Source organism: Pseudorasbora parva, chromosome 2 (genome assembly GCF_024679245.1).
Source record: "Pseudorasbora parva isolate DD20220531a chromosome 2, ASM2467924v1, whole genome shotgun sequence".
NCBI classification, from domain to species: domain Eukaryota; kingdom Metazoa; phylum Chordata; class Actinopteri; order Cypriniformes; family Gobionidae; genus Pseudorasbora; species Pseudorasbora parva.
The window spans coordinates 31058369-31084692 of NC_090173.1; the positions used below are offsets into that span (position 1 = coordinate 31058369).

Below are 26324 nucleotides of genomic sequence, written 5' to 3' on the forward strand. Positions count from 1 at the left end.
CTGAAAAACAACCCGACACAATCATCTCGCCTCCAAACTTTGCACTTGGTACAATGCAGTCAGACAATTACTCCTGGCAACCACCAAACCCAGACTCATCCATCAGATTGCTAGACCAAGGAGTGTGATTTGTCACTCCAGAGAACGTCTCCACTAGAGTCCAATGGTGGCATCCAACACTTTGCATTGTACTCTGTGATGTTAGGCTTGGATGTGCTGCTCGGCCATGGAAACCCATTCCTTAAAGCTCTCCATGCACTGTTCTTTAGCTAATCTGAAGTCCACACAAAGTTTGAAGGTCTGTAGCTATTTACTCCACAAAAAGTTGGTGACTTACACACTGTACATGTCAGCTTGCGCTGACCCCGCTCTGTGATTTTACGTGTCCTACCACATGATTGCTGTTGTTTTCACTTTGTTATACCACTTACAGTTGACCGTATAATATTTAGTTGTGAGAATTTCACTAATGGACTTATTGCACAGGTGGCAACCTATCACGGTAGCACACTTTAATTCACTGAGCTCCTGATAGCAATCCATTCTTTCACAAATGTTTGTAGATGCAGTATGCATGACTTAAAGCACCTGTGGCCATGGAAGTGATTGGAACACCTGAATTCAATATATATATACATACACACACACACACACACACACACACACACACATATATACAGGGAGTGCAGAATTATTAGGCAAGTTGTATTTTTGTGGATTAATTTTATTATTAAACAACAATGTTCTCAATGAACACAAAAAACTCATTAATATCAAAGCTGAATATTTTTGGAAGTTTTAGTTTTTAGTTTTAGCTATTTTAGGGGGATATCTGTGTGTGCAGGTGACTATTACTGTGCATAATTATTAGGCAACTTAACAAAAAACAAATTTATACCCATTTCAATTATTTATTTTTACCAGTGAAACCAATATAACATCTCAACATTCACAAATATACATTTCTGACATTCAAAAACCAAACAAAAACAAATCAGTGACCAATATAGCCACCTTTCTTTGATCTGTTCACCATCAACATTGCATGCAGCAGCAACCACAGCCTCCCAGACATTGTTCAGAGAGGTGTACTGTTTTCCCTCCTTGTAAATCGCACATTTGATGATGGATCACAGGTTCTCAATGGGGTTCAGATCAGGTGAACAAGGAGGCCATATCATTAAATTTTCTTCTTTTATACCCTTTCTTGCCAGCCACGCTGTGGAGTACTTGGACACGTGTGTGATGGAGCATTGTCCTGCATGAAAATCATGTTTTTCTTGAAGGATGCAGACTTCTACCTGTACCACTGCTTGAAGAAGGTGTCTTCCAGAAACTGGCAGTAGGACTGGGAGTTGAGCTTGACTCCATCCTCAACCCGAAAAGGCCCCACAAGCTCATCTTTAATGATACCAGCCCAAACCAGTACTCCACCTCCACCTTGCTGGCGTCTGAGTCGGACTGGAGCTCTCTGCCCTTTACCAATCCAGCCACGGGCCCATCCATCTGGCCCATCAAGACTCACTCTCATTTCATCAGTCCATAAAACCTTAGAAAAATCAGTCTTGAGATATTTCTTGGCCCAGTCTTGACGTTTCAGCTTGTGTGTCTTGTTCAGTGGTGGTCGACTTTCTGCCTTTCTTACCTTTGCCATGTCTCTGAGTATTGCACACCTTGTGCTTCTGGGCACTCCAGTGATGTTGCAGCTCTGAAATATGGCCAAACTGGTGGCAAGTGGCATCTTGGCAGCTGCACGCTTGACTTTTCTCAGTTCACGGGCAGTTATTTTGCGCCTTGGTTTTTCCACACGCTTCTTGCGACCCTGTTGACTATTTTGAATGAAACGCTTGATTGTTTGATGATCACACTTCAGAAGCTTGGCTATTTTAAGACTCCTGCATCCCTCTGCAATATATCTCACTATTTTTGACTTTTCTGAGCCTGTCAAGTCCTTTTTTTTGACCCATTTTGCCAAAGGAAAGGAAGTTGCCTAATAATTATACACACCTGATATAGGGTGTTGATGTCATTAGACCACACCCCTTCTCATTACAGAGATGCACATCACCTAATATGCTTAATTGGTAGTAAGCTTTCCAGCCTATACAGCTTGGAGTAAGACAACATGCATAACGAGGATGATGTGGTCAAAATACTCATTTGCCTAATAATTCTGCACTCCCTGTATATTGTTCATAAAATGGCTGATTATTTTTAGTAAAAAAAGTATTTAACATACTATTTGTGTATACGTATTGTGACAAGCAAAATACATTTTTGTCCCCGACCCCCACCTGGTAATTTACATACTAAACTACATATTTAAACTTTTGTTAATATATAGAGCAATAGTTTTCTTCATGTGGAACAATAAGTTGTCAAAATATCAAAGCTGCTCTTTTACAGTATAAAATGCATGCTAAGAAAATTAACCTGGGTTCAAATTCCTCCCTGATAAATATTTGTATATAAAACATTGGTCTTGTCAACCTTGAGTGGAATGGTGAGATTAAAAAGTAAGTGGAATGAACTCAAACCACAGTGAAGACTCGCCTGCAATGTCCCTTGACCATGAGCACTATGAAAGTGCCACTGCAGTGAACCAATTTTGATAAGCTTGATAAGCATAGTGTTCCTCAATGGGCTGTGCCATTGGTTAATACAATTTTCTATCAGACCTCTCAGTTGCTCTTCCTGTTCTTAGCGGCATGTCAGTCGCTGCACCATGTCAGGTCAGGATTTGTGGAAGGCTTAGTCTTGCTGTGAACGAAATGCATTACATCTTTCTTTGTAATTTTTTTTCTCCTCCTCGCTTGATCTGATTAATTCAGAGAGAGGGCCAGCATGGTGCTCCTGTGCGATACGACAAGAGCTTTTGCCCCAACTCGCCATGGCAGCTCAGCTGCTTTTGCCTCACCGAACCGATATGCGTCAATCAAAAAAGAGATCAGCTTCCCCACAGCACTGCAATTACACCCAATAAACATCTCCACTGTCAGAATACAAACCTTTCAAATGCTCCCTCATGGCCACGAAAACATTAAACCCTCAAGTCTTCACACAGACCCTTGTGTTCTGCATGTTGACAATCACAAGAAACTGCAAGAAAACACCTGCACGCTGAGCCTCCATCAATGCACATCCATTAAGGCCACAGATACATCTCTGCCCCGGAGCACTAGTGTTCGCACCATTTTTTCCGGCCAATACAAGTCAAATGTCTCTGGAGGTAAAACTACACTCTACTTATATTTAAAACTAAACTCAGTCAAAGTGATCGCTCCTTAAAACACACTGTGTGGCTCCGTGACCCACTTATTCCCTTGTCCGTACAGCAACGCCGTTCGAGCAGACGCTGCAAGATTAAATGCAGCCATACGGCCGCTGGAACTGCAACAATACTCGCTCTTCCAGATGAGTGAGCAGAATGGCCAAACTCCTCGAGTTTAATATACCTAAGCAGAGGCACCAGTCATCACTGTCTGCGCTGCACTTGCTGCGATGCTACTCCAATGCTTTAGACAATAACAAGCCAGAAAATATGCATCAACACACATCGAACTGTGATAAGTGCGTATCCCAAGGAGTGCCATCTAAATCGAGCTGGCTTTAAATAGGAACAGCCACAGGCTAGAAAGTGTGAAAGAGAAGAAAGAAAGAAAAAAAGAAGGGCGCGTAGACCACAGTTGTTCAGCTGTTGACATGACCTGGAAGGCAGCGAAAGGGATGAGCAGCCGCCACCGTGAGACAGAAGAGCCTCTATCTGTGTGAAAAAGGGCTGGAGAAAGCTTAGAATCAGATCCCAGTGTCAGCGTATCTTAGCAACCGTCTCCGTCTCCCAGGTGACAGAGACTAACATCACTTCCTGTCTGTGTTAGAATGTGTGTCTGTGTACTAAGAGGTCTGCACGTGAAAAACGTGCATGCTAGAGCAAACGCTTGACTGCTTTCTGACCGGAGGCTGTTTAATTCTCCTGAATGTCAACGGTTGGTAACTCGCACTGTGCTCCCATGTTCCCATTACTGGTGCGATAGATTCAGAACATGCATTCCTAATGTGACAGATATATAGTAATGTCTCTCACAAAGCTTCATAATTAATGCCTCAGGGTACTGTGAAAAAATAATCATGATGGGACAGTCGCATGTAGTGATGGCCATTAAAATTGTTTGTTCAGCACACAAGATGGCTAATCAGGATGGTTCAGTGTCAGATTATGCAGATAATACATCCTCACTGATCCAAGATATCTCAGTATATGTGTTGATTGTAGTCGTACATTGTGTCTGTGTCCAGCCTGATTATGTGCTATGCCAAGGAAAGCGTGGCCAAGTGCTGCCATCTGGTAGAACTACTTGGCACAGGGGTCCACTGTATGGTTCCATGACATATTGGAGTGGTTAAATTTAACGCTGTGACACCATTTGGCAGAATCAAGCATTTTGCAACCTATCAATCAGTCTATTTAAGTCACTCGTCTGCCATTATCACACCACTACCAGATTAACACAAGTTCTTGTGTGCCTTAAAGAGATAGTTCATTTACTTAGCTTCATGTCCTTCCAAACCTGTAGGACTTTCTTTCTTCTGCTATCCATAATAGATGATATCTTGAAGAATGTTGGTCACCAAACAGTTTCAGTTGGCTTTGACTTCAATTGTATGACTATTGGTGGTCAGCATTGAAAATATATTTTTTCTGCAGCAGAAAAAAAAAAAAAAAAATTTGTACAGCTTCACAACATGAAGGCGAGTAAATGACAATTCTCATTTTTGGGTGGACTATCCCTTTAAGGAAGACCTCGAACTCAAAAAGTGCTTGAGAAAATTAAGTTTATTTAATTTTAATAAAACAACATTACTAGATTTCAAAAGACAAATTAAGAAAAAGTAAAACTTTCATAAAAATACAATAATAACCGGATTTCATCGATTCATCTCGAACGAGGCGGGACGAGGTGTAGAATGCCGAATGGCTTTTTTTTTTTTATATATGTCTTGCTCTTCGGTCCCATCTGTGTGAATGATCATGTTACCGCTTACATGATACGATGATAGGCTTGTGTGTAAATGCATCAACAAATACATTGAGTAACAAAATAAAGTCCTGATCTCACTCTAAACGCCGATATTCTTCCCCTACGCACTTGCTTATAACTAAAAAGTAAAAAGAACATCTTGGAGCTTGGATCACTCTTGTATTCCATAATGAAACCTCTGAAGCAAATAATGATGAGTACAGTAGTCCTTAGATAAGGTCCATAAGAATTTCATCCTCCATGACGCTCGATACTGGTGGCATCCCGGGATTCTGTGCGACTGGCCCACGTGGACCTGTAGGGATCATCAGTTGACCTGTGGGAATGTGAAACGTATTACATAAAATCTATCCAAGAGGTGTAACAAAAGATTAAACATATATAGCAGTACAAACCAGAAAATAAATGAAATCTGTTACACAATTAAGGAGGTCACAGATGTGATAAAAATAAATTGTGCTAATGATACTGTAATGGAAATGAAACGCTACCTTGGTGAGGCTGCCTCCACTGAGGCTGCATCTGAGCGCCCCCTCCTGGTGCTGGATGGACCATCTGTTGGATGGGATGCATACCCTGCATGCCCTGCATCCCACCCTGCTTAAGAGAGAGATGACGGTATATCAAAGCAAGCCGGATTTTAACAAGAGAGATGATTTCACAGCTATGAAGGGGTCAGTCACACTCAAGGATGATGTTTAGGTTTAAACATTGGGAGGGTTGAAGTGTGAACCGTTTTAATGGGATCCCAGGACATGCTCCCTCTTGAGATTAATTTGTTTATTTACTTTTTAAAAAATTTCTGTAGCGGTATCCTTCATCCACACATGCAAAGTTAATTGAGAACATAACCGCAATAAAGTTTACATAGGATATATGGTATATGATAGGCACCTGGAACCTTATCAGTTCTAAAGAATGTTTTACTCCAAATTGCCATGGAAAGTCAAACTAATTTAACTTAAATCTACACTGTGTAACTTTTTTAGTTTATTCTTAGTTAAAAAACACTTATACAAAAATATGTGCTCATTAATGTATATTTACTTCTTTCAAGTATTATTCTCATAAGTTTATAATATGCCATTGAAAATACATACGGGTGAGGGGTTCGAATGCTGGTCTCCATGTTGCCCCTCCATCTTGAAAGTACATTAGCCAAAGAGGGACATACCCATAAATTAAAGCTTCGCCTTTCGCGTTTTAACACTCGATGGCACCGAATGTGAAGAGGGGGATTGCCATGTTAATCTTGGACTAAATCGGCCACCGTAGGAGTTAAAACAAAATCAGAATTGAGAGGAACAGAAACTATTATTCACTGGATGGTCATATACCTTTTCACCACTAGATGGGGGAAAATATCACACAGTGTAGCTTTAACATTTTCTTACATTGAAAATATTTATTTCCTACTCCTTGATAATTCATCAGGCTCATAATGATTTTGGCTATGTTATCTTTTGGTATATACGAAGGTCGGGTTTTTCCTGCCAGTCATTGTTAGAATAAAACACATTTTACACATGGGGAAAACTGATTGTTTGGTCAATAATTCAAGAACGTCCAGACATCAAAGCTCTTGATTCTAACTTACAGTCAACTCCAGAATTATTGGCACCCTTGTTAAATATGATCAAAGGGGGCTTTGAAAATAAATCTACACTGTTTATCTTTTTGATCTTTCATTGAAAAAAAATAAAAATAAATCACAATTCTAACCTATTACTGAAGCAATACAATGGAAAATAGGGGTGAGGGGTGGGGGTTCATTATAAAATTATTGTTTTTCTCTAGTTCACGTTGGACACAATTATTGCATTGGCTTTTCCCAAGGGAACAGAAAGAAGATTGAGTCTTTTTCAACAATGCCTGATGAGATAGAAGAACACCTGACAAGAGATCAAAAACCATTCCTTCATACAGAATCTCTCCAGATCCTTCAGATTCACAGCTCCATGTTGGTGCTTCTCTTCAGGTTCACCCCACTCATTCTCTATAGGGTTCAGGTCAGGGAACAGGGCCTGCCATGGCAGAAGCTTTTTTGATGTTTTTTCTTTGTGAAATTGATGTTTATTTTTGGATCATCATCCAGTTAAAAAGATTCCACCACAGCCTATTATTAAGATTTCTAGCAGAGGCAATCAGGTTTAGATTTTTTTATCTGTACAGTATATGAACCAGAGTTCCAGGACCTCCAGCAAAACCAAAAAATAGGCCTTGAAAATTAAAGATCCAGTGGTATATTTGACTGTGGACATGGAGTACTTTATATTCCTGTTTGCAACAAACAGGTGGGTTTGCTGCCAAAAATCTATTTTCTATTGAAAAAAACTAGTTTCAACTGACCATAGAACCAGAGCCCTTTTGAAGTTCCAGTCATGTCTGACAACTGAATATGCTGTTTGACAAAACAAAAACAAAAAAGAAGAAAAAAAAGTAGGCATTCTGACTCTCTACAATTCTCCATCTGTGATCCTTGGAGAGTCTTTAGTAACTCAAACTTTCCTCCTCGTGGTGCATTACAATGATATACAGTACAGGCCAAAGGTTTGGACATTACTATTTGTGATGTTTTTGCAAGAAGTTTCTTCTGCTCATCAAGCCTGCATTTATTTAATCAAAAATACAGAAAAAATGTAATATTGTGATATATTATTACATTTTAAAATAATTGGTTTTCATTTTAATATACTTTAAATGATCATTTTTTTCTGTGATCAAAGCTGAATTTTCAGAATCATTCCTCCAGTCTTCAGTGATCATGATCCTTCAGAAATCATTCTAATATGAGGATTCATTTTCAAAGTTGGAAACAGTTCTGCTGCTTAATATTTCTTCATAACCTGTGATACTTTTTATAATACTTTGATGAATAAAAAATAAAAAAAAAGAATCAAATGTTTTTTTTTAATAGAAATCTTTTGTAACAACAAACACTAATGGTCAGTAATTTGGGGTCAGTCATTTTTTTTTTTTAAATCAATAATTTTATTCAGCAAGGATGTGTTAAATTGATAAAAATTGATAGAAAAGGAGATTTATATGATTTGAAAATATGTTTTTATTTTGAATAAATGCAGTTCTTTTGAACCTTTTATTCATCAAATATATTAGGCAGCAGAACTGTTTCCAACACTCATAATAAATCAGAATATGAGAATGATTTCTGAAGGATCATGATCACTGAAGACTGGAGGAACGATCCTGAAAATTTCGCTTTGCATCACAGAAATAAATTACAATTTAAAGTATAATAAATTAAAAACCAAATATTTTAAATTGTAATAATATATCAGAATATTTTTTTAAAATGCTGTATTTTTTGATCAAATAAATGCAGGCTTGATGAGCAGAAGAAACTTCTTTAAAAAACATTACAAATAGTAACGTGTCCAAACTTTTGGCCTGTACTGTATAGACACGTCCTCTTCCAGGCAGATTCGGAAAATCTTTAGTTGATTGGAACTTCTTAATTATTGCCCTAATGGTGGAAAATGACATTTTTAATGCTTTAGTTATTTTCCTACGACTTTCTATTTTGTGAAGCTGAACAATCTTTTGCTGCACATCAGAACTATATTCTTTGGTTTTACTCATCAGGGGTGAAAAAAAAGTGACAAAAACACGAGTGATCCTGGGGATAGGAACAACTTGTGCAAATCTTTGAGAGAGTATATCTTGGACAGTGTAAGGTATTTCACAAGTACAAAACATAAATAAATAAGTTCGGACTGGAAGTTAGCATCAATAAAAGCTTAGAACACATTATGGTATGGAAGGATGTGCTATTCACTGCACACACTTACAGGCTGTTGACTGAGGAGGAGACTGCGGAGCTGGGGGTTTGCGCCGGGGTTTGGGAGCCGGAGCATGCCACCAGGAGCCTGGGCTTGAGCTTGAGCCACCTGATTGGGCGGAGCACCAGTGACTGGCGGCTGCTGATTGCCTGTTGCGGCTGCTCTCAGCTAATGGAAACCAAAATTACACACAGTGATGAAAAAAAAAATAGTAAATGGTAAATGTGATAAAGTAAGTGGATATGAGAAGGCACTGCTGTAAAAACACTGAACTACATAAGTGCTAGTTTTGTGTGAGTGTCTCACAGGAGAGAGCCATGAATACAGACCACTGTAACAGAGCTAAAGGTATTAAAGGGGACAACATATTCCACACTTAGTAGCATTTTTCCTGCAACATACACTTTCCTGCAAGACCACTTATAATAAAGTCGAGGCTTTACGCATCAAATAGTTGTAAATTATTTGGTTTACTTAAATAGCCATTTTCCACTCAAATTATATAGAACATAAATATTCAGAGTTTTGATTGACACAGTTAGTAAACTAGATAATCACAAGCAGAATTCTTCTAGGGATGAAAACTTTAATGATTCCAGAGACGGAATAAATGCAATTCAATATTTGCCACTGTATATTATATAATACAAAACAAACAAAATAATGATCTCATGATAAAATACTACTGACAAATACTACTGTATTTTAAACCAAATGTTGTCATAAGACTGAAGGCTCAACAGCCTCAAGGAAAACATGAGACAAACTGTTTATTCATTAAAAAGAACCAATTCAAGGAGTCATTCATTTAGGAATAGGACTACACTGGTCTTGCTGTATGATTTGGATTCTCCTAAAAATAACTCATGAGAGTCAATTGTTCGGGAATAGGACAGACTCTGCTTGTGCTGTATGGTTTGTGTTTGATGCTGCCTAACTGGAAGTTTCTTGACAGAATAAGCTGCAAAGTAGACCAGACTTCATGTCGACGTAACACTATCTTCTTTCTGACCTTTAATCAGGCTCTATCTTTAAGACATCTATATGTAAATGACTTCTGTTATGTTAGGCTAATCTCTTCGCATTTAAAATTAGTAACAACTCCACTGCCTAGGTGCTGAATACTGAAAAGGTGTTATGTACATTAAATGATGCTGAAAATTCAGCATTGCCATCACAGGAACAAATTAAAAAAATGTAATTTTAATTTTTTTTTTTAATTATATTTCAGAATATTACTGTTTTGCTGTATTTTTGATCAAATAAATGCAGCAGTGTAGAACATAAGAGACTTGTTTTAGCAGTGTCCCCTTTAACACAGAGCGCTGTTCAGAAGATTAGTGCTGAAATGGCAGAAAATCAAGTGGTGAAATCTTGAGTTTGCAGAAATCATGGTCCTGCATATGTGCATGCATGCATGTATAATTGTCTTTCTGATTCTCACCATGTTGTTTTGTCTCTGCTGGTCCTCCATCAGTGTGACCTGACTGACGGAGGGCAAGCCCACCACCACAGACTGAGGAAGAAAGAGAAGGACCGAGAGGAAGAGACGAGGAAGGTTTAGAACAGCATGCACATTCCATCTCAAGCCGAGGAGAAATACAAACGGGGTGAGTGAGTGCACAGGGCCAGAGAGACCGAAAGAGAGCAGGGCAGGGGAGAGAAGAGAAGGGAAGCACTGCTGCTTTACCTGCTGTTGCACGTTGCCATGCGTAACGGGGATGGGGCCCGGCGGTCTGTTGAGGAAGTTTTGATTGGGTGGGACCTGTCCAGGTTGCATCTGACCGGCATCGTTCATCCGAGAGAAGAACATTAAATTACTGACAGAATTAAAGAAATGTGGCATACGCACAGTTTTCAAGGAAAATAGATGTTTGGTTTCTCTTAAGTGTCAAAAAATACTGTTCTTTTTATGATGGATAGGTTTTCATTATTGTACAGTATTGTTACGCTAGAGATCGTGTGCATGCACATTTTCAAGTGTGTGACTCCATAATTGATTTTGCATGCATGTGTACTCATGTTTCTAAAAACATTATTTTTTTCATCCAGGTTAATTCCCGGTTATGCTCAATCAACAGCACTTGAGTCATAATGTTGATTACCAGACATTCCCACAATTCCCTCATTTTCTTAGTCAGTTTCAAAAATTGACAATTTTCAAAAGTCAGTTTTTCATTTTTGCAGCCATTTTTGGGTTTAAGGCATTTTGTTGTCATCGCAATGAAGTTGAAAAAATAGACAGAACTTTACAGAATGGTAAGTTATTTTTCCACACTAAAATCAAGTTATTTTAACTCTTTCCCTGCCAGCACTTTAAAAAAAAAAAATGCCAGCCACCGCCAGGGTTTTTGACCATTTTCACAAAATTTAGTAGCCCATAGAATATTTTGTTTTATGAATATTGGAGCATTTATATCAAAAGAGAGAGCCTACCCTCTTTTTTTAAACAACTTTTTAAAACTTTATTTTTGCAATCAACATTATGTCTAGAGATGCAAAAAATGTGAGAGAATTGCAGATCTAAGGAACTGCTTTATTGGGAATTTATTGCGAAAGAATAAGCTCTAAATTCTAAATGTGCTTAGTAAATCTCCCTGGCTATTCATTTGGAGGGTTTTGCCTCATCCAATCAACGTAACTGTAGTTTGCATCCTGCTTAATTTAGATTTTTTTTATATATCTCAAAAAGAAAAGACTAATATATTTATCGAGAAATAAGGTTCCTCACATGGTTTTCAGTGTCTGAAGTCAGATGTGTGTTTGTCAGTCACATGGTTTGCCACTGTTGGAGTCAGCCACACAATTAGCCACTACTGTAGTCACTCACAACACTTTCTGAAACACTCTTTGAATCTGGACAAATCACATGGGTGCTTCCAAAAATAACTAATTTCACAAAAAATGAGCAGTTATGCCACAAGCACCATGATCCATATTCTTTACTTTCTTTTTCCGCAAATGTCATGGTAAATCAGGGCCTTTTGTCTCAGGTTACCTTTAGAATGGCTGGAATGATCCTTGACAATTCTCTTCTTTTAATTAGTGATCACTGAAACGCTTTTTAGCTGGCATGATGATGACTAACAGGACATGCGCCACGGACACATGGATATCAATTTGCAATGTCGTCTTTAACCTGGTTAAGGCCCTTTCACACTGGACGCGATTTTGACATGCGAATAATTCGCGCAATGGTTTTATTTTTTGATCAGCTGTGTAATGAGTGCTTTCGCACCGAACTCGAATGTGCTGCGGCGAAAAAATGACATTTATTTTTTTTGTTTTGATGTTGTTGTTTTTTTACTCTTGCGGCAACAAAAACGGCTTCAACCAATCACATACAAGGAAACAAAGGTGACGAAATGTCCAGTTAATGCCGCGAGCTATTTACTCCACATTAACCTTTGCCAGGTGTGGCATATCTCATGAGATTACAGCTGTGTTTGCCCACTGTATGGTACAGACAGCTATAACTTAACCTTTTATCAATTGTTGATTTTCTTCTGAACATTGTGTCCGCAATTATGGAAAGTGAACGTGTTGCCATCAGTACGTCTGTGGCACTGAAATGTTTACATTGTGACTCGACTGGAAACATTTGCTCGGATCGATTGATTCCCTGAAGTGCAGAAAATGATAAAGTCGCATGTTATTCCTAGATAACAACCGCCAAAGTTGAATAACACACTGCTCTTCCAGGTACGAGTTGTTATCTTGACGGGTACTAGCCTACTTATATGCTTAATGTGTCACTCCTCCATTGCTGTCTGCTGCTATCATGTGAACTGAAACACTTAACCACTACGGGTTACAATGGAAGAAAACTTCCAGGTGTTTTACTCATGATTTACTCACCCTTGAGTCATCTTAGGTGTATAAGATTCTTCTTTCAGATGAATAAAATCAGAGTTGTATTTAAAAAGTCCTGGCTACTCCAAGCTTTTTAACAGTAGAGGTAAGTCTGTTTTTGAGTCCATAAAAAATGCATCTGTCCGTCAAATAACATGCTCCACGCAGTTTCGGGGATTTAATTTTTAAATTAACTGGTTTTTAATTAAAGGGGTGGTGAAACACTCAGTTTCAGTCAGTGTCATGTCAATCTTGAGTACCTATAGAGTAGCATTGCATCCTGCATATCTCCGAAAAGTCTTTATTTTTTTTATAATTATATAAGAAAGATGCGCTGTTCCGAGTCTTTCCGAAAAAAGCCGAGCGGGTGGGGGCGTGTCGTGTGAGCGGAGCTAAATAATGACGTGTGCTCGCTGCTGCTATTGTGTTGAGTTGAGTGCGTCGTAAAGCTGTCATCCCTAACAGCGGGAAAAAAACTTTATTCAAAATAAAAATATGGCTTTTAATCAGATACAGCCATACATCTATGATCCGGAATCAGACCCAGAGGCTGAAGTTGAACAGGAGCAGCAGCAAAAACGACTAGAGCAGGACGTCTCTATGTGGTACAAGTTATACACTAACTATATAATATGCTTAGCGGCTTGTGTTATTTACATATTAATACTTGAATTATATCGTCGTATTTTTGTCTTTGAAGGTGTACATGTGGGAAGTGCAGTTGTGCACGTGTGTTTGTGTGTTTACGCGTGGTTTGTGTAGACAGTAAGCGGACTGGTTTTGCACGGCAGGCTAAGTTAGTGTTTACATAGAAAGACACGGAATAGTAGCGCATTTGAATGAAGAAGCGTGCTTATTTAGTTCAACATATTTCCCCCCTCTTTGTGTATTGTTGTTTGGAGTGCTTTTACAATACACAAACATAAAGTTACACATATAGTGGCCAGCTAAACAAATGTACACGCACTACACATCGCATGCTCCATTGATCAATTAACTATACGTGATCATGTTTGGGCTACTTGATGAGCATAGGCAAAAACACAGACATTTGAAGCAGTCTTACCGCCTGCGGTTCTAACGTTGGGACCTTTATCGTTGGGACTGCTCCATCATTCAGCATTAGGCGATCGGAAAATCCTGTGTCGAGCTGGGCCTTGTTTATGAAACAGTCGGCACCGAAATGCAGCGAACAGATATAAACATTCGCGCAACTCAGTTGCTGATCCGGAAAAGCAAATTACATCCACTGTTGCCTTAACGCGGGGCTTTTGGGGAATCTGTGCAGGACTGTCTTGGTCTGGCAACCAAAAACGCACTTTTTTGGTGACATTGTTATGTGCACATCACCTGTGCAGCATCCTACAAGCCAGCGCTCTGATGGGCGTAGCCTGTTACTTTCGCTCTCTCCCTCTCTCTCTCTCATGCGCTTCCAATAGAATTGTCCGTAAGGCCCATACAAGGAAATTCCGCCCCCATTAACGTCAAAGGGGACGCATGATCTCAAAAAACTTGCCGAAACTTATGACTAACCGGAAGTAGTATTTTTGACAAAGAAATACTCCCATCAAACGTCCACCTTAACTTTTGAAACTTTGTCTATGTTTAGTATGGGATTCCAAGTCTTTAACAGTGTAAAAAGATCAGTATGCATGAAACAGCATTTCACCCCCCCCTTTAACTTTTTAGTATAAAAGAGTTATACTTTTTAAATATAACTCTGATTTTATTCGTCTGAAAGAAGAATATCAAATATACATAGGATGACTTGAGGGTGAGTGAATCATGGGTTAATTTTAAATTTATGGGCGCTGCTTCGCGTCGGGGTCCTGAAGACTTACAAGGTGACTTACAATCCTCAAGATTTACAAAAATTATATAATGAGAATGTACAACATGAATCCATTTTCCAAACCGTGTTTTTGTCTTACCCTGAATCATTATGGTACCTTTATAATAAGTATTTATATTGGGACTATTTCTGGCCAGACTGGTAGGTACCGATGCGGAGGAGCACAGTCTCTGCGTGATCCGCCATAGACATAAACAGAGAGAAGTATCTCCGGCTGCAATGTTTTTCCTCAAGACACCTGCAGTTCTGTTTATTAACCGCTAGAGTGCAAAAAAGTTACGGACTGCAGCTTTAAAGGAAGTGTATGTAAGATTGTGGCCAAAACTGGTACTGCAACCCCGATGCCCAAACACTACTGACTTCGTGATTGGTAGATAGGTGGAGGTGGAGCTTCAGGCCAAAACACAACATGACAACATCAACATCTGTTGAGGGGCGGCAACAACAACTTTTAAATGACAATATCCTGGCCCAACTACTGTTCTCAGTGATATAAGTATTTGAAATTAACATGATTTCTTAAAGTCTAGTGACATATCTATCAGGGCCATTTTATGATGAATTGAAATACATTTCTTAAATACAGTTCCTTTAAAAAAAAAAGTAATCTATTGACAGCCCTACTTTGCAGATTTTGTGTATGCTCAAACAGTAATATTACACACTAAAGTTTACAAAGTGAAATCATAATCAACCACCACTTTAAAGCCTAATAAATGTTGAAATTGATAGTTTTAAGTTATACTGTAATGTTGAATGTCTATCATTAATGTTGAAAAAAAATCTAATTTCATAAGAGACATCAGTAGCTGTATTAGTATCAGTGAGACTGATAAAAAGATGACATTACAACAAATGTTTAAAAAAACACTATCTTTAAGTTGTTTTTACATTAATCTGGAGAGTAACTGCGAAATAAAAATATTAAAAACTTTAATGTGTTTAATCACGATTAATTACAAAAAAATTAGCGATTTTACAACAATTTATTTATGCTGAGTAGTTGGCATCATCTCTATAACTGTGTTTATTTTGTGCTGAAAACGACACCATTTCGTGTGACTCACCGATCGGTGCTGCTGGACTTGTTTGTGGTTAGTGATGACCTGTCGAATGCCATTGACGAATCCGCTCTGGTCATTAGGGATGAGTCCCATGAAGATCCTCTTCCTAGACGAGTACAGCAGCATCAGCACACGCACCTCACATGGAGCACTGTGGGGGAAGTGCACACAGCCAGCCTACACACAGAGATACACACATATACATCAAACTGTGCCAAAACCACACATCTAGACAGCGCACACAGCTAGAGTGAATGGAGAGCTGCCTGGACCTGCACAATTATATTTGAAGACAGGATTAAGATGAACTAAACAGCCGTTTCCCAGGCACAGATTGAATCTAAAACTGAATTTAATCAGTGTTAATGGCGATTCACCACTGACAGATCTGCATCAAGGGATCTAACTCCAGGGTAAAGGGTCATTTCAGAGCCTTCCATTTTCAGCGGAAATGCTGGCTATGTGACTCTGCTGAGATTTTTTTTCATTGAGACTTTTTTATTTCCTTGCTAATGTACAAATATTTTTATTTTGCTGCAGTGACAATGAAAAGAAGAGGAAGAACTCCCCCAAGAGGCTGGAGAGCATTATTACACACTAACACATTCTCTTTAGTGGTCTTGCAATGGGAAACACACTACAAAACAGAGATACATGCAAAGGCAACACAAAAAACTGTTCTATATGAGAAGTAATTAGCCTGATTATTAATTCTTGAAATGACTGGTGTATCTTATAGTAGGAGGTTATACATTTGATGCTACTCGTGTACTCACAAATCCATTGGTCATAATGCGATACAGTCCCTTCAAAGACTCCATATCTTTATTAGTAAAGAGAAACTGCACCATACGGGAGTTCCTGAACAGAGGGCCCAGAGTAGTCTATAAAAAAAGACAAGACGACATATGGATAATTTTATTAATGAACCATGTCATCCAGACAATGCAGCATGGATATTAGGATGACACCAACAAAAGCAGTTTGAATTGCATCTAAATTTTGTGCAAAGAATAGTCTATAAATTAATATTCTGCTCGTACTGTATTGAGCATATTGTGTAGCAAGAAAGAATGCATAGTGAAACGTGGAGAGTGAATCAAAAGAAGTAGAGGGGCAAGACGACAGAAGAGCAGAAGAAGATAATGACGTAGGAAAGGGAGGAGAAAAAAAGGTGGAGCAATTTAGATGATTAAAGAAGAGAAAATAAAGGAGTAGAAAAAAGGAGGAAAAGAAAAGGTGCAGAGAAATAAATGAGGTAGAGGAGGAGAAAAATATGACAAAGAAAAAGGAGGAGATGACTATTATGGAAGAGAAGGAGATGATGAGATGCAGGAAAAAGATAAAGGAAGAGCGAACAGCGATGTATAGGAGGAAATGACGACAGTGAAGGAGAATAAGAAGTAGAAAAACAACCAAATCCTTTGCAAGCAGAGTAATATATCCTGCAGGGAATAACAATAGAAAATGTAAAATATAATTTACTAGGAGCTGCTGAGGGATGAGTTGCATAATCAGCTTCTGTGGCCATTGGTCTGTATTTCTGAAACAAAAGAAGGGGAAAAAACACCATGTCATTCTTTCTGTGCATCTCTTACCATTTATCCTACATTATGCAAATCTGGGCCAAACGGGAGTCACTCACAGATTCTCCCCTTGGCTGACTTGGACCTGGCAGGGCAGGGAGCGTGTAAGTTTTGTGTTGGAGTCCATGGAGGAAGCCTTGGGCTTCTGCGGTGATTGATGGAGACAGAGGGAGAGGTGACAGGGGGAGGGAAAAAAGGAGAGGCAGAATAAGATGAAGAGGTTAACATACAGAGTAAAAACACTTTGTTGGCAGAGATGGATGGTGGGACTCAAGGCAGGAGGTCTCGTTGAAAACAATCTGTGTGTGCAACTTCCACAACAAGAGAGATCGCACTGGCAACGAAACAGCTGCTCCGCTCTGTCAATCAAAACCAACCCAAGAAACAGCGAAATGCCAAGACCCCTGCAGTTGTTGAACACAAGAATGTTTCCATCTAGGAATCGTGTCTAATGGAACCTAATCCTTCAGGGCACATCCTAACTTTAAACCACCCTACAGTATCGCTGCAAAAGGACAGTGTGGATAAAATGCAGGATTTATCTGCTGATCGACAGAGTTTTGGCGCAAAAATATTATTGATTTAATTTACACAGCGCAGCTTGGCAGTGTTTGTGGTTGCGAACAGTGTGCAATGAGCTGTGTGAACTCATCATCCAGATGGTGACTCTGCGACAGGCCTCAGCAATGAAGCGTGCCGCCATGCTTGATAAACACGCATTGGTTTGCTGGCATGTTATTGACCAGATGGTGATAATGACCACGACGTGTGCGTCAGTGTTTCTGTTTCTTGATCATTTGCGTTGACTCACTGTCAAAGCTAAATATTTCAGTAGTCGATTGTGTTTGAGAACCTTCATTGCAGAGATGCCCCCTGAGATAATCTTGTGGCCACTGTGGAACGGTCAATAGAGATTCATTAAATCTAAAAAGAGGGCCTGCCCCATAAATCAAACAGAAATCAAGAATCATCATTGATCCCATTACAGTTTGTGCAAATGGCACCTCAGGCACAATACCCATGGGTCACCTAACAATCCGTCAATGAAATGCGACTAGATAGCTTTACCAGATACGTTCTCAGTGAGCGAATCAATCTTTGTCACACGTCTAGAAAAGCTTACATTTCATAGGTGAGTAATGAGAGTCTTTCAGAGAGATTAATCAAGACACCAATTATGTTTCATTTTCCAGTAGTAAACCACAAACAAACACCTCTCAAACACCTGGAAGATGCAGGCAGTTGTTTTGGACCCAATCCATACAACATTCCCATACGCTGTCGTAGCCTGCAACAATGTTATTTATATACACAATTTATTTATTAATGCTTCATGAACTTATTTTTATTTCAGTTTAAGTTTTTCATCTAATATTTCTTTTATTTTATTTCAATGAAGAAAATAATTTTTAATAGTTTTAGTTTTTGGTAACTAACAACATTGGGTTTTTTTAATTAAAAAAAACAATTATATTAACTACGTTAAACGAATTTGTCAAGTATTTTCTGTTCTTACTTGTACTATACAATATAGTCCAGACTAATCACAGTTCAGTAATGCTGGGCGATAAAACGATAACAATAATTATCACAATATAATTTTTCCTTGATAAAATTATAAGAGTTTGATAAATATTTGAAAAGCAGAAGAAAACAACATTCAGCTTTTCGCAAAATAAAATAAAAAATAAAAAATAATAATAATAATAAAAATATTTATTTTAAGGAAAACATTACTGGATAAGTTTCAAGATTTTAAAAACGGGAAGTGTTTGTAATGTTCTGACAATAAAGGGTAGTTTAAAACGTGTAACCTATAAACGTGAACAAAGTCACGACATTTCATCTCTCAAGACCCATAAAAGGCACTAAAGACGTTGTTACAAAGTCCATATCACTACAGTGGTTCTACAAAAATGTCATGGTAAATGGCGTGTTTGCATATTCTTAAACCAATTATGCCTAATAAATCGACAATGAACATAGTCATGTAAACGAGGTAACCTGTTTTCTTTTATCAGAGAAAGGTCATAAATGGCATAAGCATAAACCTGTCGGAACAGGTAGCTTTTTTGATTCTTACCCCGATTTCGCGGAGCATGTAAACACAATAGCCTGCTTTCTGTCGGCTTATTGAAGTGCGCATGTGTGAGGTGACAAAAACGTAAACTTAGAGCAGATGTAAATGCTTCCAGCGAGTGTTTTGCATCAAATAAGGACATATATCACAAACAGAGACTATTTTAAGACCCAGAAAATTGTAAAGATGTGTTCTCATGTCATGCAGAAGAAGTATAAGAGGTTGAGTCAAAACGCTAGAACTGCACGAGAGAATAATATGAGCTGAAAATCTCGCGCTGACACGGAAACCTTGATTTAACATCACAACTGACGTAACATTAGGAATACTCCAGATCAGATACGGACATTATTATTTTTGACGTCACTACAAGGAAATAATCCGGTTTATTAATAAAGTCATGTAAACGCGGTTTACTTTATCAGTTTACTGGTTTGCATGTAATCGTGATCACTGATTCATAATGCTCAGAAGCACTGTTTTGAAATTGACCATCACTATACAAGTCATTATTTAGTTTTTTTGTGCACAAAAACTGTTCTCGTGCCTTCATAAAATGATTGTAGAACCACTGTAGTGAGATGGGCTTTGTGGGACGCCTATTGTGCCTTTTATGGGTCTTGAGAGAGGAACTGACATTGTGGCCAACAGAGGCCTTTCTGATCCATCGGATTTCAACAAAAATATCTTAATTTGTGTTCCGAAGATGAACGGAGGTCTTACGGGTGACAAACGACATGAGATTTTTTTTTGTGCTGATTGCTTTGATTCCAAAATAAACCAGATTTGTGCAATTTATTTGTTCTATTGTCGAGTATGACTATTGTGCATCTAACATAATACATATGATTTTATGTATCCTAATTATTATTATTTTTAAAAATATTGGAATTTTTTTTGGTGCAAATTTCAGAAAATTACCTCCACAAAATCAGTAATTTTGATCACAAAAATCACAAAAATATCACGAAATCCTAGAGGGACTGACTATAATGCAAATATTACCACAACATCACTAGTATAAGCTTCTCACCTCCTGCCATTCTAGAACTCCACTCCACGCCACAATCTTGTTGGCAACACCCTGCTGCGCCCCAGCTGGAGGTGCAGGTACAGCATTCTGAAAAATAAGAATATATTAAAAAGGCCAAGAGCATGATAGAGAGTAAGAATCCAAATGAAACGGTATCCACAGAAATATATTTCTCAAGTCTGACCATGCCAGGCTGAGTTGGTGGAGGCGTCTGCTGATTGTTGGGCTGCTGCTGAGGGACCTGAGGAGGTTGCTGGTTGGGTGCAGGCGGGCCTGGTGGTGGGACTTGTGGTTGCTGTTGTGGCTGCTGAGGTGGAACTTGTTGCTGCGTTAACACTGGCGGTGACACTGTGGTAACTGTAGATAGGCTGGGTTTACCTCCTGATGGAAGGACTGCTGGTTGACTGAAAGGAGGAGTTGGCATTTGAGGAACTGTAAACAAAACAAAAACAACTCAGTGAATGGCGTTTCAAATACAGAAAATAGGTGAAGCAGAAACAAGTAGAAGATCCAAAAGCAGAAATACAATTTGTCTCACATCTACTCTTCTGCTGCTGACTTGCAGCTTCTAGTGCCTTCTGTGCTGCATCATGGGCTGCGTTTAAAGAGGGATTCTATGGGAAGAGAGAGTGAGAGTGTTTGTGCATGTGTAACAGAAGGGCAACACTCATAAGGTTTCATCATTAGTGTGCACAGCCTCGTTTGAAAACAAAGGCAGCTCTTTCCACAGAATACAAATGCATTCATGCACATCTACTACTATCTATTCAAATGAGATTATAACAGATGTTAGTCTTAATCTTAAGAATCAAAATGAGGCTCTGTATGCTGAAAATTACCAATAATGTGCCTCCAATTAGGCACAGAAAGGTTTAGAATGAGTAGACTGAGATCAGCCTGTTACTGAGATGAGAGCTCTGATTATTCTACATCACTGAAGCAATGAGACACAATGAGGCCAAAAATCAACCTTTTACTTCACCTGCCAATGGTAAGTGAACTGAGACAATTAACTGCTCATTAAAATGCCATCTATTTTTGTTGTCCATAATTTCTTATATATATATATAAATAAAATTATATTAATTTCCATTAACTGACACACACCTGGTATGGAAGGGCTGTGCTCATCTGAGGAGGAGTCTGTGCTACAGTTCCCAGAGGAGAATGGGACACAGGCAGAGACTGAGGTGGCAAGACAGGTTTAAGGGAGACCGGGCCAGAACCTCCTCCAGGAGCAACTAGATACACATGTAACACAAAAGCATTAACCAGAGCAAATATAATACTACTAGGGTTCCAAACTATATATTGTTATATACAATTTTTACAATTTATTTTTAACCTAAAAAATATCATGGTAAAAAATAATCAACTGAGTGACTAAATTTACAGATTTTCAGTGCATTACTACATTAAACTACTATATAATGTTGAATATAATGTATAAAAAAAATGGGGGGAATATTTGTGGGTCATGATAATGCAAAATGTCTGATTTTACCAGTGAAAAAAATAAACATAGTCAGCAACAATGCAAGCATATGTGTCTAACACAAATCTGTATTTTAAGCTTCAGAATCATGAATGTTTTCATTCTAGTCACTATTTCCCTGTGCATTAGGGGCCAAGACCAAGTCCAAGCCTGTTCAAGTCCACCCTGATGTAATATCAAATTTAGCATTTTAATCAATAGTGCATTTTTGTTCACTTTTTAATCATACGTCTTAAAAGTAATAAAAATTATTTAAAGAAAACTTGGCTTAAAGTAGTACACAATTGTTGTTGTTTAAAGTATTGTGATTGTATCATATTGTGAGTACAGTATAGTGAATTATATCTAATCGTGACATCCATAAATACAATAAAATACTACTCTCTTTCATATTCTCCCATGTGCCAAAAGAGGTTTGTCCACCTGCTGACAAAAAATGTTGAGGTTATATCACAGCACATTCAAGAGCACATCAAGACAAGTGTCTTTCTTACCAGGAAGTGCAATGCCCCTGACTAACACCATGTGAAACGGGTCTTGACTGTAATCTGGGTGTGAGGATTCTGGTGCACCTGCTACCGAAGATGCTCGTTCAAAAAGAGATCGAAGTGCAGGAAGTTTCCTTGGGGAAATTACAGAAAAATGGATCCCCCGCTAGTCAAAAAAAAAAAAAAAAAGATTTCTTATTTCAATAACTACATATGAAAAACAGACATCACCTTCTATAAATAAATGGCTGAGCTTAACAATTGGCAGCACTACACAGTGGGAAAAAATCAACATAACACATCATATTGTCGACTATGATAGCATTAACCTGTATGATCAGTATCAAGGTAAATACACTACATTTAGGCGAGCATACACTGTGCAATTTCAGCAAGGTTTACCAACTCACACTGTACAAGTAGATTGTATGCGATGTAATGCCAAAGCTCATGTTCATTCATGTGCTCACACTATACAGTCTGATCGCCGAGCTGCGTCTTGACTGCTCACACTATGTTCGAAATATGCCGGTGCCGGTGCCGGTCGCGAGAATAGACCATGATATTGTGTATCCAAAGATGTTGTCAAAAGCATCAACTATCGAAGAGGATTTAGCATTTCAATTTATTTATAAAATTATTATTATTTGATAATAATAATATTTGTGTAGGCCTAGGCTACTTTTATAATGTATTGCATTATATTTGCCCCAGAAAATTTAATTTAAACTTACACGCTGTAAGGATAATACGATTAGATTGATTAGCTTACTGCTCATTGAAAATGATTTTAAAACATTTAGGTCGATTATACAATGAATTACAGGTCTACTACATCTATAACAACAGTCTATATTAGGCCTAATATGCCTGAACACTGCAATAATCAATCAATAATGAAATTTAACAAAAAATACTTTTATCACTAGGCCTACATATCTAGGCCACAAAAGTAATATTAAGAAAATAGATTAAGACAAATATATATCCATCCATTATCAGCATGTTGAAGTCTCTGAGAGAATATGCGTTATTGAGGTATATTGAGGTTTGATGCTTCATCAGCATAAGTTTGCACATTGCTTGTGTGATATCCACTGACTCGCAAATCATGGTTTAAAACGGAAAAATGTCAAATATTGCAAGGTGACATTTTTCTTTATCAGTAATTGCCAAATGATGGACAACGGTTCACATATCCTGTGATAATAAAATTAAGTAAATATTAAATAAATGAGTAAATAAAGTGAAAATTGGAAAGTAAATTAATAAACAAGTAAGAGGTGGCTTGAAAGACATGGGTAATATGATTTATCTATTTTGCAATATAAACTGGAGGCAAGCAACAGTTTGCTAAATCGCAGCTAGTTTGAAAGCTACAGAATAAGAAAAAAAGAAAAAAATTATTTCTTCCTGCATTAAAGATAAAATGGTTTAACATTTGTCTTTACGCAGACACAGTGAGAGAAAAAACTTTTTAGGGCAATTGGTTCATGGCTCTGCTTCAGCTGTGCGATACCCTCACAAGTAGTGATACCAAATCGGTACTGAAATTAAAAAAATGTGACACTTTGAGTGCTGTTGAGTGGAATCGTAAACACCTCAGACCATTGTGCTCACACGCTCATCAAATATGTCTGTGATTGGCTAGTATGATCAGCGCTTCACAAACATAGTTAAAATACACCAATGAGGCTTTTCACAGAGCACTTGCACAGATACACACAGAGTGTTTGAATGCAAGCGTCTATCGGCCTACCGGTCCGCTGGTTGACGCCTGCTTGTGCTTTCAAACGATCCTGCTCCTTTCAAAACACTTTCAAACGCTGCCGTACGTTGATCATTGTAGCCAATCACAGGCACATCCGATGAGTGCATGAGCACAATGACCAGTCAGAGGTGTTTACGATTACAGATCAACAGCGTTCAAAGCGTCACATTTTTAACATTTCAGTACCGATTTGGTATCTCGGTCAGTACTTTTGACAACACTACACATGAGGGGTGAGCTAAATTTTTGACATGCCAGAAATTAATCTTCTCTTGTTTCCCCCTGTACACTGCACAAAACACTGCATGACAAACACTGCACGACAAACAAAGCACAATAAAGCTGAAAATCGCCCCAGCCTTACAAGGTATCTTATTACATCATCACTCTCACATATAGTAATAACTAATTAAACAGGCAGATCAAGTGCAGACTCACGTCACGTATGATCTGGACAAGGCTGTCTGCGGTGCAGCCCGTATAGCTGACGCTCTCCACAGCTGGTAGTAAGTATGGAGGAGAATTACACAGCAACACACAAACCTTGTGGGTCTGACCACTGGAGAAAGAAACAATAGTTCAATTTCCATCCACCTGTGCTGTTCTTTTATTACAAAGTGAAAATGTGTCAAAAACAATATCAGAAAATGTGCTGTCTCCAGCCTGTTTACATACAATTAGCCTTTTACCCATACAATTGTGTGCGGGATGATGTTATCTCTAAAAATGCATTGTCAGTATCGAAACAAAATCTACTGTTGAGCAGTTCCAATACATCATTTTGTGTATCCAAAATCTCAGTAAGATGGACAAATAAGGCAGCTGAATTTTGATTCCACAAGACTCACATTTGCTCCCTCATCTTTTTGAAGTCGTCAAAGAGCTGCAGGGCCACAGAAAGACCCTCAGCTATGAGACTGCAGCTCTCTGCTCCACCTCCCATGAACCTGTGCAAAAGGCGTCAGCATACAAGGTGCAATTCTCCGTATTTAAAAGCAGACATACACTCATAATTTACAGCTCCTTTAAGCATCCAAGAGCACACTTTTATCTCAGCATTCCTAGTTTAAAATGCAAATGTGATGAAATCATGGAAGCCCTTACTGAATGCCGTCAATCCAAGAGACAAACTCGAAAGCGGAGCTGGTTGGAGCGTGGCACTGGACGTAGGATTCTGGAGCACAATCCACTGTGTTGAAGACCACCAGTCCATACTGAGTGCCACCATACTGATAAAGGAAAAAGATCATCAGACGTGATATCTGAAATGATAGCAGTAATGTAAAGAGAAAGTGTAAATGGATACATCCAACTCACATCTCCTCCGAAATCAGTTTCAGCAGGTGGTCCTCCATTAAAGTACCTGTGATCACACAGAGTAGGTTGGTAAAGAAGTCTAAAAAAAAGTCAGCATGAATAAACAGGTGATGAGTCTTACTCTATAGTCGGTAGTATGTAATTCTTCCGAAGCGAATCAAAATATGGACCAAGGTTTGCAGTTCCCTCTATTACAAACACTACATCTGACACCTGATTCAACCCAGACTTGGAGGTGGGGTCCATATGGGTCACCTTGGGTCTACAACCAAAACAGACATTAGATCAATTTCATAAGGAACATGTGCTGTAAATATTACATAATGTTTAATATTTAATTAATTGCACTTGCCATTACATCCATTTATAAATAAAATGTATTATTATTATATGTTTAATGTGACTATTGACTCAAAAGTGATGTTTAGTGCGATTTTGTAATTCAGTTATTCTTTTCATATTCTAAAAGCTAGAGTACCGAACCATGACATGCACATTGTTTTTTTACGGTCATCAATACCTTGTGAAACGCCTACTAAAACATTGTTTTGTATAATTAAATAAAAAATATTGACAGCCTCATTTTGTCTGATTTCTATTTTATATCCATCCTCATCCAATTAAACGGTAAATGTGTATAAAGGTAATGCAAATACAAATAAACTAAAAAAATATACAACGCGAACACATTTAGGTCTTAACGTTACACATACAAGCCATAGCATGTTAGCCGTTATCCCCAATGGCTAATTTAGCTCATGTGTCTTACCTGATAGTATTAGTAGATCTGACTTTTAATAAGAATAAAACGGACTGATACAGTCATTGATGTTGTATTTATGTACACCAGCCGCTTTTAAGTCGTATCATTAAAGCTTCATCTGAACGTTCACGTAGACCGCAATGACAACAAATATCTGGATTTACGCTCGGCAATCGACAATCCG

The 26324-nt window shown here is 38.3% G+C and overlaps 1 protein-coding gene across 4 annotated transcripts; it reads right to left on the reverse strand.

The window, feature by feature from the left end:
* Nucleotides 1–4815: 4815 nt before the first annotated feature.
* Nucleotides 4816–26324, reverse strand: med25 (mediator complex subunit 25). 4 transcript variants are annotated; one of them, XM_067415516.1, is made up of 20 exons: nt 26147–26324; nt 25499–25639; nt 25378–25423; nt 25165–25289; nt 24909–25007; nt 24499–24619; nt 22296–22455; nt 21414–21547; nt 20845–20920; nt 20491–20738; nt 20307–20393; nt 17253–17335; nt 17093–17150; nt 16384–16491; nt 15611–15784; nt 10530–10619; nt 10284–10355; nt 8849–9007; nt 5531–5639; nt 4816–5355 (listed from the first exon to the last, which is right to left on the reverse strand). In XM_067415516.1, exons 2-20 carry the CDS (start codon nt 25621–25623, stop codon nt 5249–5251), a joined length of 2181 nt encoding a protein of 726 aa, XP_067271617.1. In that variant the 5' UTR covers nt 25624–25639; nt 26147–26324; the 3' UTR covers nt 4816–5248. The 4 variants fall into 4 exon arrangements, with proteins under 4 accessions (XP_067271617.1, XP_067271610.1, XP_067271605.1 ...); XM_067415509.1 differs by having other exon boundaries at nt 5531–5636; nt 17253–17338; XM_067415504.1 differs by having other exon boundaries at nt 17253–17338.

Excerpts from the sequence above, each read along its gene's own strand:
- med25 (XM_067415504.1), bottom strand. The coding sequence starts at position 25,623 with ATGGACCCCACCTCCAAGTCTGGGTTGAATCAGGTGTCAGATGTAGTG. Across the intron at positions 25,424-25,498 it reads TACATACTACCGACTATAGA|GTACTTTAATGGAGGACCAC; the intron begins GTAAGACTCATC and ends GTGTGATCACAG. Across the intron at positions 15,785-16,383 it reads GCATTATGACCAATGGATTT|GCTGGCTGTGTGCACTTCCC; the intron begins GTGAGTACACGA and ends CTCTGTGTGTAG.